The 12,878-nt window shown below is 32.8% G+C and overlaps 1 protein-coding gene across 1 annotated transcript in view; it reads right to left on the reverse strand.

Annotated features, from left to right (window-relative positions):
* Positions 1-519: 519 nt before the first annotated feature.
* LOC134721351 (fibroblast growth factor receptor 2-like) overlaps positions 520-12,878 on the reverse strand; it is a 250,008-nt gene continuing 237,649 nt past the window's right edge. The window contains exon 20 of the mRNA XM_063584292.1: positions 520-2,219. Within this exon, the coding sequence (XP_063440362.1) occupies positions 2,045-2,219 (175 nt within the window). The 3' untranslated portion in view covers positions 520-2,044. The remainder of the gene's footprint in view (positions 2,220-12,878) is intronic.

Below are 12,878 nucleotides of genomic sequence, written 5' to 3' on the forward strand. Positions count from 1 at the left end.
TAAACATTTTTTTTTATTTACGTGAGGGGGTTTTGTGACACGGTGTGCTCCTTTTCCCAAATTTCTCTTTTTTAGTTTTTCTCCTGATCCAATCTTTGTTGTCCCGTGTTTTTCAATAACCCCACTTTTTATAATCATATTTCCAACATCCCCACTTCAAGTTTGCAGCGCCCTTGGTGCTACTGAAGATAATATTACACTAACGTCCGAACGCACATGATATGACATGCACATTTCCATGGCCGGACAAATGGCCCTGGCACTATTCGTCCGGCTAGTCGGACAAATAGCCACTCCGTATCATATTCCCCTCTGAACGTCGGGATAACATTGAGCGACATTATCCGCAGTTAATGTTTTAAACTTTTTTATCACATTTTTTTAAAGATAGTAATTTAAAAGTAATTTCGTTTTTAAAAACTATTTCAGACCTAGAAACAGAAATAAAAATATAATAATAAAATACATATTGTTTTATCAATTTAAATTCATTAAACAAATCCATGATATTACATGTGCTTCTAATATATATTTTTATTATTATAATCATAGTCCGCAGAAAATAATATTGCAAAACTTGAAAAAGTTGAAAAAAGTAAAATCACAAAAATACTGAACTCTACGGAAATTCAAAACGGAAAGTAACTAATCGAATGGCATAATCAAAAGCTCATACAAATCAAACGAGTGGATAATAACTACAGTGAAACCTGACTAAACCGAATCCTGCATAAACAGAAAACATGTCTAAACCAAACAGGTTCGTAAGCACCGTCATATCAAATTATGTGCGTTGTGAACCTGATAAAACCGAACATCGGTCAAAACCGAACAAAATCCTAAGTCCCGATGAGGTTCGGTTTAAACAGGTTTCACTGTATCATATTCCTGACTTGTTACAGGCATTTTCTTATGTAGAAAATGGTAGATTGAAACTGATTTTATAGCTAGCTAAATCTCTCACTTTTATGACAGTCGCATCATAATCCATTATATTGACAATGATTCGTGAACAAAACAAACAAACATAATAGATAAAAATGTCAAATATACAGCAGTCAATATTGTGTTATAATCTTAATGACTAAAAAAATCAAACAAATATGTAACAAAGAAGCACAAAATAGCATAAATTTGCCAAAGCACAGTCCATGGCACAATAAATGGATATATAAGCACAGAGCCACGCCACATACATACATGTACGAAAATATCATAAACTAAAATGACAGGACATACAAGTACCACAAGCATCTTTATCACAACAAAAACATCAAATATTTAATAAAGAAGCACAGGCATATATCAAACCTAACAACCTCACCTATCGCTTTCCTATTTTTGAACCTTTGCATTTTATCTATGTATGCCAAATCCACTCATAAACCATGTACACAGTCCTGTCAAACGTATACCATATGATAAGGCAGTTAGAGGCGGCATTTCGAGGAAATATTGTACGACTAACGTTTGGATAACTACCCATCAGAGACAATCGTTTATTTAATGATGCAGATGTAAGCAAATATAGGTTACCATACGGCCTTTAACAATGGAGAAAAACCATACCGTATGATACAAAAAGCCAAAGCAAATTAACTTAATGTAAAACAATAAATAGAAAAAAAACCCAAAGCCTGTTTAATGTGGAAATCAAATAAACGAAAAACAAAAGAGGATAGACAACGACCAACGAAAATCTTTTAATTCCAGGTTTTTGAAGATGATGTCTTTTAGAATTTGTGATTAAATGCAATCTCTTTTGCACTCAAGGTACAATTCATTTTCCATGAATAAATGTCTTGAAAAGATCAAGGGAATAATTTTTTCGACCCTTTTGTGTGTGCAACCGGAAGTGATGTACTATGATTTGTTGGTATTACACCTTCATTTACAAAATGACATGGAGACAAAGTCCTCTCGTCTGAAATTTTCATAAGTATATGACTGAATAACAGAAAGGATAATGAAACCAATTTATAAAAAAAAAAAATTAATACTCATGATACTAATTATATAAAATTCTGTCAATTTGGTTATAAAATCACACCCGTTCATCAGATGTGTTTTCCAACATATTATATTTGTCCTCTTGGTATGTATTCAGTTCTATATATTCTGCCTCCTGGGAAAGCAAAGATTCCACATCACAGACAATCTCTTTAAATGTTGGACGACTTTCAGGTTCTGCGCCCCAGCATCTTGTCATCAATAGGTACCTGTGAAACATCAGTTAAGTATATATGTTGAACTTTCGACACTAAAATTAGCTTTGTTAGTTGTTAATATTAGTTAATGAGAAATGTGATATACAGAAATGAGACAACAACCTTAACCATTACAAAACAACAAAACACATACTGGTCGGGCTAGAGTCTCTAATGAGCCTGTGTCGCTCACATTGTTATATCTGCATATTTAACAAAGGATACACTCCAACATCGCAGACGAGAAATTCTTGAGAAAAATCTCTGTTTAGCTGATCTTGTATTGCTGATCATAAAGTCTGTTTAGTTTCTCTCTATATCCTTTAGTTTTTGATGAAAACACAAAAATGCGCAAAAAAAATATATGTCATTTATGGGAAATCACTCTTATAAAGAGTGAAAGTCTACTAACACTTTCGACAAAATTTGACTTGTTAGCAGACTTTGCCTTGATAACCATTTTTGTGATCTTAAATGTCTATTTATTTATGAAAGTTATGGTTAAACCAAAGTTTTGGTGAAAATCGGCATTAAAGGGCAATTACTACAAAAAGTAGTCGTTTGACGATTTCCTCCATATTGTCCTATAAATTTTGATCTTGTATTTTTGGAAATTTTTGCTTATTGGTCTATATATGATAATTTTTAAGATACAAGTTGCTTCCTTTGAAATAAAAGAAATGCAATCGTGAATCCAAATAGATATAGGAAGATGTGTTGTGAGTGCCAATGAGACAACCCTCCATCCAAATAACAATTTAAAAAAAAAGTTAAACCATTATAGGTCAATGTACGGCCTTCAACACGGAACCTTGGCTCACAACGAACAACAAGATATAAAGGGCCCCAAAATTACTAGACTAAGTGTAAAACCATTCAAACGGGAAAACCAAATGTCTAATCTATAAAAAAAAAAAAAAAAAACAAGAGGCTCTCAAGAGCCTGAATCGCTCACCTTTATATTTTTGGTTAAATCTCTCATCAATGATTATTTTGGCTTTTCAATTTATGTAAATGTTCTTTGAATGAATAGGACTATTTTCTTCAAAAGCAAAAAAAAAATAAATCATTTTCTCCTATGTTCTATTTTAGCCATAGGAGCTATGTTTCTTGACATACAAGGAAATAAAATATAAAAATTATACTAGGTATTCTGAAACTCATTTAGCCTAAGTTTGGCTGAAATTGATACAGCAGTTTCAAAGGAGAAGATTTTTAAAAGTAAGTCAACATGATGAACAAATTGTGAAATAAGTCTTTAAAGGGCATTAACTCCTGAAGGGGTCAATTGACAATTTTGATCAAATTGACTTATTTGTAGATCTTACTTTGCTAAACATTTTTGCTTTTAATAGTTTATCTGTATCTGTAATAATATTCAATAACCAAAAACTGCAAAAATTCTTTAAAATCATCAATTCAGGGGCATTATACCTGCAAAACCAGTTACCCGATTTGGCTGGAAATTTCAGGACAGGTAGACCTTGACCTAATAAATACTTTAACTTCTTTGTCTCCTTTGCTCTAAATGCTGGAGTTTTGAGATATAAACCAAAAACTGCATTTTAACCTGTGTTCTATTTTAGCCATGAAGGCCATGTTTTTTGATGAAATAGAAAATAAAGCACAAACTTTATTTTATACACCCTACTGATCATTCAGTTGAAGTTTGGTTGAATTTGGTTGAGTAGTTTTAGAGGAGAAGATTTTTAAAAGTTAGCAAATATGATGAACAAATTGTGAAAAATTGTCATTAAAGGACAATAACCCCTTAAGGGGTCAATTGCCAATTTTGGTCATATTAACTTATTTGTAGATCTTACTTTGCTGATCATTTTTGCTGTTTACAGTTTATCTTTATCTATAAAAATATTCAAGATAATGACCAAAAACCGCAAAATTTCCTTAAAATTACTTCGTTGTTCTCGTCGTTGTATAGTCCCTAGTGTTGACAGTGGGTTACTTGCCATTTATTTTTATACCCCTTCCAAATTTATTTCTCCATGTTCAATGCCTCAAATTGAAAGTAGGGGGATGAAATTACACTGTAAAAAAGTTTGGGTCCCGAATTTTAAAGGAAAGTAGTGATTTGGTCCAGCTGAAAAAGGTTGAAAATGATCACTTTGGAAGCTGTCAAAAGATTTCAAGACGCCCTAAACATAAAATTGTCCATATTTTGAGTTAGAGACGATGAAGTTTTCTATAAATTTGATATAATTTGTCCCAAAAGTAGTACAACACACTGTAAAAGTTTCTTTGAGAAAGCGCAGGTGGGATTTTTTTAATTTTCATTTATGTTCTAAAAGAAATGCACTACGAATTAATTGTGTTCTCGGACAAATTAAGTGGCAGCAACCCAACAATGGGTTGTTTGATTCATCTGAAAATTTCAGGGCTGATAGATCTTGACCTAATGAACATTTTTACCCCATGTCAGATTTGCTCTAAATGCTTTTGTTTTTGAGATATAAGCCAAAAACTGCTGAAAGTATTTGGCCCAGTAGTTTCAGAGGAGAAGATTCTTGAAATAGTTTACGACGACAACGACAGACGACGACGACGACGCCAGACGACGGACGACGGACGACGACGGACGCCAAGTGATGGCATAAGCTCACATGGCTATGCGGTCCGTGTATATCTGCGTCCATTCGTTTTTCGTTTTGAAATATCAAAAACAAAAAACAAAAAACGAAAGTGTTTTCATTTTTCGTTTTTGATTTCTTAAAAAACAAAATGAAAAACAAAAGTGTTTTCGTTTTTCGTTTTTGATTAACGAAAAACTAAATAATTTCATTTTTCAATTTTGATTTCTCAAAAACTAAAATCGGAAAATGAAAGTGTTTTCATTTTTCATTTTTGATTTCACGAAAACAAAAAACGAAAAACGAAAGTGTATTTATTTTATCCTTCCAACACTGTTTAAATGTCATTCAAAAAATGACAATGTTGTCATTTGTCATTCATTTAAAGGTCGTTAAAGTATACATAGTCCAGCAGCTAAGTCCAATATTTTGGGACAATTGATCACTTTATGGTAAAAGCATGAAACTTTGCACAGTGTTAGTTATGATGCTTATAAACATTTTTGGATATGGAGCCATAAAAAAAAAATCCACAATGGCCGCCAATTTCAAAATGGCCGCCAACAGTTATGAAGCAGAGTCCAAAAATATAGTATAATTTATCATTAGAAAATAAAAGCACACAACTTTGCATATTGCTAGTTCTGATGATTATTGATCTTTTCTGAATATGGAACAATAAAAAAAAATCCATAATGGCCGCCAATTTTTAAAATAGCCGCCAGCAGTCATGAAGCAGAGTCCCAAAATATGGTATAATTCATCATTTGAAAATAAAAGCATAACACTTTGCATATTGCTAGTTACGGTGCTTATTACTCTTTAATGAATATGGAACAATCAAAAATAATTCCATGATGGCCGACAAATTCAAAATGGCCGCCAACAGTCATGAGGCAGAGTAAAAAAAATGGTACAATTGATCATTTGAAAATAAAAACATAAAACTTTGCATATTGCTAGTTATGATGCTAATTAATCTTTTCTAATATTGAACAATCAAAAATAATTCCTTAATGGCCTATTATCAGAAACTATGTCGGGTATAGGGTGCAATCAACAGTTTTTTTCTATGACGTCATGTTTTGAGGGACCATGCATATGTGACCCTTACTGGTGGACTGATTAATAAAGATACTTGTATAAAACTAGATATCACTGGAATCAGAATGTTCTCTAGTTTATAATGAAATAAAAATAATGTGTACTTTAAACATATTATAAAAATTTCATCCAATGAACATGGGGGAAAAAAGGTATAATTTTAACATAAAAAACTTGAAATCAGGTCAAGTGCACACCCATGAAGACATGATCCATGCACATTTTTCATAATCAAAACTGTATCTTTTTGTAGGTTTTTACCTGGCCTTTCAAAAAAATCTTGTTTCAGGGTATGGTTTCCTGCTCCGAAAAGAGCTACAGTGGCTGCAAATAAGTTTTCAATTTTCACTGCTAAAAAAACCCAGACTGTTTACAGTGTTGCCTCCCCTCGAAACATGTTTATTTAATATAATTTTTAAAATTATTTCAATCATTCAACCTGTTTTAATTGAAAGCTAATTAACTAATTTTTACAATCAAATACAAAAATCATGATACTTTTTCACCAAGTAAGTAAATAAACAGGGGTTTTCCTCCATGGTTATTTTTAGACGGGGAATAAACTAGTTTTTAGTACGAAACTGTTTATAGCACCCATATCTAGAAAGCTATTAGCGTCACTGATATGTCATTTGTAGACGAAACGTCGCATCTGGCATACAGAAATTATCCACAAGGAATATATAAATCAATTTATGATAATAGTTTTTGCAACATGGCTACTGAAAAGACATTCAGGGTATCAAGTGTAGAATATGACAAACCGACTAAATCAAATAATATTGATTGGGCAAATTGTATCCTATGCCAAGACAGTATAGAGGAAAAACTTATATGCCCATTTGATTCTAAACGTCTAAATGTTGGAGCTGGTTATCAATCTTTAGCTGACAATATTAAGAAGTTTCATAAATTACGATTGATGCCTGAAGGCCTTAATGTGTGCATTGAAAATTTAGATGAGGGATCTGGAATAGCACAGTCTTTCATTGACCAAAAGGCATGTTGGCACAAATCTTGCAACTTAAAACTGAACAGAACAAAGTTGAATAGAGCAGAAAAACGAACCTCACATGAGAGGATATATAATAAAGCAACCACATCTAAAAGAAAATTATACATAGCTTTTCCTTTCAGTCCAACAGTAACCCGTCTGTGTGCTATTTCCATAATGAAAATAGCCAAGAAGCCCTTGATGAGTCCTCAACATTTGGATAAGATACACGTGTGAGAGAATGTGCAGTAAAATTAAATGACACATCGTTTCTTGCAAATTTCAGAACTGTTGATCTAATTGCACAGGAAGCAAAGTACCACTCGGAATGTTTAGTTTGCTTATATAATCGTGCATCTCGAATTGAAACGAAAAATGATAATGTCGAATATAAGAAGGAAAGTCAAATCCATGGTATTGCATTTTCAGAAATAGTCTCTTATATAAATGAAACAAGATCGTGCAATGAGACCATACGTGTTTACAAGTTGTCAGATCTATGTAAACTTTATACGGAAAAAATAACATGTCTAGGTGCAGATGTTTCATCTCGAGTTAATAGTACACAACTAAAACACAGAATTGTATCTAATTTCCATAACTTACATGCTTACAAACAAGGCCTTGAAAACATTCTTGCTTTCAAAGATGACATTGGTCCTGCATTGAAGAGAATCTGATTAGAAGGCTTTGATAATGAGTTTGTCAACATATCAAAAGCAGCTAGGTTTGTTCGTAAAGATATTTCGCATCAAATTTAGAATTTAAAGGAACCTTCCCAAATGGATGTCAGGAAGTTTCTGTACCCCAGTCATTGCTTTCTTTGGTCCGTCTGATTCAATTTCGACCTAACATTTAGGATCGTTCATATTCTGAGTCGACATTAACAATAACACAGCCTCTAATGTAAAGTTGTACAAAAAAAATATCCTACCGTCACATGAAAGATAATGAACTACCTCCAGTTTGTGCTTATTTGGAAATCATGATCTACTGTCATGACTGTAAGACTAGAAAACGTGATCTAGTAGATACTTTCTTCAAACTTAGACTGACTGTCATCTACAACCAAGTGTTAGAAATTTCTACTTCCATGGCCAAAGATGCTTGTCGTCGTTATGTCCAAGAAGGTATTGTTTGCCCTACCAATCTACAACGAAATGCGTTTACCTCATCTGCTGTAGACAACATTGGTCACAATCCAAGCAGTATCTCGTTAAAAGATTCATTCCATGGTACAGGTATATCTTTATTCAAGCATATTTCAGAGGTTGGTCAAGGCGTTGTTTAAACATTTGACCAATCTGAACCTATTTGCAAATGCCAATCAAAGAGAGTGCCTCTTTTACCAAAGAGTTATTCAAATCTTCCACCAGCTGTACTAAGATTCAGCGAACCAGATATCCCATTAGTTGAAGGAGAACTTTCAATTGACATGTCCTTAGTTCCAGCTGTATTAAAAGGGGAAGTCAAATGGCTGAACAGCTGTGGATAGGATTTGACACTGGAAAGAACTCCCGATATATTTCAATCCATGGATTGTGCCTTGCTCTAGGACCATTGAAATTGAAAGTATTTCCACTGTTCCATTCATTTGCCAGTTGTAACACAGTCTCAGCTTTTTTTGGGAAAGGTAAGAAATCAGCTTGGGACATATGGTTCGTATATGAGGAGTTGTCAGAGGCATTTCTGCAGGTTATCGAGAATTCAAATGAAGTGGAAATTTTAAAAGTGTTAAAAGTAATAGAATGATATATTGTGCTTTTGTATGACCGATCTAGTACAGCTAATGTGGTAAATGAGTAAAGAAAAAAGTTATTCACGCAGAAGACAAGAACAATTGACAATATTCCTCCAACACTGCACTTCTTCATTAAACATACGAAACGTGCAGCTTACCAAGGTAGTGTTATTTTGGGCAATTGTTTAGTTGCAAATCCAAGTATGACCTCACCAGATTTATTTGGTTGGCAAAAACTCTATGGTATCATTCTGATCTGTGCTTGCTGAAGCTTCAATGACATGCATGTAAATTCTTGAAAGCAGCATTTAAATGCACAGCATTATGAAACTGCTCACCGGACTGTGAAAGAGAAACTGATTAAGACTGTGCTTTCTTTTGATTTTCCTGCATTTGTATCATATTTTAATTATAATTTTGATCTGTTGTTATGTTGAATAGTAACTTGTGAGTTTTTTTTTATTTCTTATTTCATTTCTTAAAAAAGAAATACTCTTTGCACTGATTCAATACTGCATATGTTGGATATTTTTTTCATTTCAGGAAAATTGTGAAATTTTCTTAGGTCATTACCTGTAGCTGTGAAAAATAAGAACTCATCAAAACGCCATGTTGAGTTATATCGGCCATTTTTATTTCATAGTTAATGTCACCTGTTACATTAAATAATAATATGCTTGTTTATTCGTTCTTGTATTGAAATAATTGATCCATTATTTTTTAATTATTTTTATACCATATTTAAAAACAAACATCAAATTTTCATATGTTAAACGGCGCCATTTTGATTATTACCGCCATTTTGAAAATATTATCTATGCACCCAAGTATTTATGATACATTGTAGGCCTTTGTCGATATCAAATTATCCAGTTTCACGAATTTGGTAAATTTATAACACACAATGATGGTGTATACATACGAATACTGTCTAACTTAGACATTTTGACGCGCCATTTTGAATTTAGACGCCATTTTGATAATTTCTGTATTATAAGGTTTAAAAAAATAATAATTGACATATCTTAATTGTATTTCCTTAAGTTTGTGACATCTTCTGAACTCATTAAAATTGGAAGACTTCATCAAGTGAATTATGTTATGCTTATGTCGGCCATCTTGAATTTGGCGGCCATATTGGATTTTTTTTCGTGGCTCCATATCTAAATTTTGTCTATACCCCTTAATCTTGCACTATGCCAAGTTTCATGCTTTTACCATAAAGTGATCAATTATTCTGATATCCGCTGGACTAACATGCACAGTTGTTGTCAGATCAATACTTCTTTATTCGAAGATAATGTCGACGGATGCAAAAGTCTTTATCAATTTAAACAATAAGGGTGCGTGATCTTTACTTTTAAGTTTGGAGAGGTTAATCTAAGATGATAATACTGAAGCGTATCTAGCCTCTTTTACAAATAAAGCAAACTATATATTGTTGGCGAGGGAAGGGCTCAAGGACCCCAGAAGAACTGGAAAAAATGATACAAAATCTTTCAGACCCTTTCTTAATCTAAAGCGCAAGTTTTAATTTATCTATTTTATTATGTTCTTGTCTCGGAGCAAAATATATAGATACAGTACTAGGGTAGGACTTTTAGTATTTACATTTATGAATAATATCAAAAGACATATGTAGGATGATGAAAAAAATAATGTAATCCACAAAGTCAAGTGTGTGGCTATTGTTAGTTTAAACATATTTATTAAAAGTGGATTGGAAATGTTCTCCCCGGAACGGGGATCGAACAAGGAACTTATGTTTTTGTATAGTCCGATGCACTAAACTATGTTACTTTTGTATAATGAGGATCAATGGTCTAGTTCCTCGTTGAAAACCCTCCAGCTCCCTTCAAGATGAAGAACGGGAATAAAAGCCCTGTTCATTAATAATTTGTATTTTTTTCTATATATTGTGTGTGATTTTGTCCCGTTTACATTTACTCCACATCTCTTTATTTTCTATTTCGGACCTGGACAGGGCTCAATGCTAGTTTAGCCCTCCAATGTTAAACGTCATATGTTGTTTTTTTTAAATTATTTGATGCCGTGGGATTGGGATTTTTAGCTAAAATGTAAACCATGTCCGGTTTTTAACTTGTATTTACAGCAAAGATAGCCAGTTTTGTGTTCTGTAATATACTGTAACAGTTTAATTTTATATGTCCGGTCGCATCGTAACTTCTCAAAACATCTTCCGAACAATATCTGGACATCGGTGTCGTGGGCATGTACAATTCTAAACCACACGTGAACGTTCTTAAGTCTTCGTAGATCTATTCCAACTTGAAGTCTTTTTGAGTTTACGACAAGCAGAACATGATATCTTATACCATTAAATATTGAAGCCATAGTCATGAAGATCGATTACTTGATGATTGGTGTTCCGTTAACGTAGCCGCAGAACAAAAACGCGAGAGCTACTTTTGAATATTTCTACAATTTTAAGTAGTTTTCCACTTACAAACACAATAATATTTTTAACATTTATTAAAATAATTTTTTTTTACAAATCAATTTGACTTGAATTTGTGATCCCGCTAACATGTTTAACCCCGCCACATTCAAAATGAATGTGCCTGTCCCAAGTCAGGAGCCTGTAATTCAGTGGTTGTCGTTTGTTTATGTGTTACATTTTTGTTTTTCGTTCAATTTTTGTGCATAAATTAGGCCGTTAGTTTTCTTGTTTGAATTGTTTTACATTGTCATTTCGGGGCCTTTTATATCTGACTATGCGATATGGGCTTTGCTCATTGTTGAAGGCCGTACGATGACCTATAGTTGATAATTTCTGTGTGATTTTGTTCTCTTGTGGAGAGTTGTCTCATTGACAATCATACCCATCTTCTTTTTTTTTTATATTTATATGAGTATATTAAATAAACATGTATATACCGAGCTAAGTCAGTTTATATCTTGTTTTTCGTCTGACTATACAAAAGGCGAGGAAAGCTACTTTGCTAGATCAGGTTGACTGATAAGCTGTCTATATAAAGTAATGGGACAATGCATGGCATGAAGACATCACCAAATCACCGTATGCAATACTCAAAAAGACATTGAGAGCTTACCATATAGTCATCAACTACCCACCAACAGGCCATGTTAACTCAAATCCAAGAGCACAGCAAAATGTCAAAATATTCTTTTCAAACTGGGTGACCAGGGAGAAAAACATTGAAATTTTCCAAAGAAATACACACACCCCTCAACTTTTAATAAGAAGATTTGGTATTAATGCAAATGAGTCAACTATCCCACAAAGTTCAAATGTAGTGGATGTAAGCAATTATATATAGGCAACCATATAATCTTCAACAATGAGAAAAAACATACGGTATTGTCGGCTACAATAGTACATGAATTGAAAAATATGAAACAGTTCAATTGAGACAAATAACGGCATATTTTAAAACAACATAAATTACGAAAAAAACATATAAAAGACATCAACAAACGAAAACCACTGAACAACATGCTCCTGAGTTGGAGCAGGCACATGCAATATATTGTGGCGTTTAACATGCTTGTAAACAGCCGGGACAGTTTTGTTACAGCACAGCATAAGAACTATACAAATCAGTGGAAAAGGGCTTAACGTATGAGATCGTTACAAAACAGAAGAAAAAAAAAGGTCTAACAAAAACACATACCGAATGAGGCAGGGTATTTTTACCTCGTTTTCAAACAATCAAAGAACTGAAGTACTGAACATCGAATGACTGCAAGTTCTTTTGGATTAACACTTTGTCAATATCAGAAAATAATATTTAAAAAAAAATTAAAGTGTAAGGTAAACTGGATTGCTGAAATTCATAAATTGAAACAATCTATTCCACATAATTGGATTCATATTGTTAAAAAAGAAAATTCTGTTAAAAGTCAGTAAATGTCCAGAGAAATAAGATCACATGGAAAGATCGTTATTTTGAGACTACATGTTTTTCAAATAAAATGTTATATGATTCACTAGCGAACAATATAAACGAACCATCAATAGGGATAAACAAGTTGCTTAAGGTTTTATCAATGCAAGAAGCTCCAAATATGAGGTCATTGTATAATTTTATTTTTAAACATTTAACTGAAAATAAATTAAAAAAAATCAGATGGAAACTGCTACAATTTATTGTAGAACTTACATGTTTGTACTACCAACAAAAAAGCTTCTATCACAATGGAAAAAAACTAAAAATAATATGTGTAACTTTTGTAACCTAGAAGAAGACTATAATCATTATTTT

Source organism: Mytilus trossulus, chromosome 6 (assembly GCF_036588685.1).
Source record: "Mytilus trossulus isolate FHL-02 chromosome 6, PNRI_Mtr1.1.1.hap1, whole genome shotgun sequence".
In the NCBI taxonomy this organism is placed as follows: domain Eukaryota; kingdom Metazoa; phylum Mollusca; class Bivalvia; order Mytilida; family Mytilidae; genus Mytilus; species Mytilus trossulus.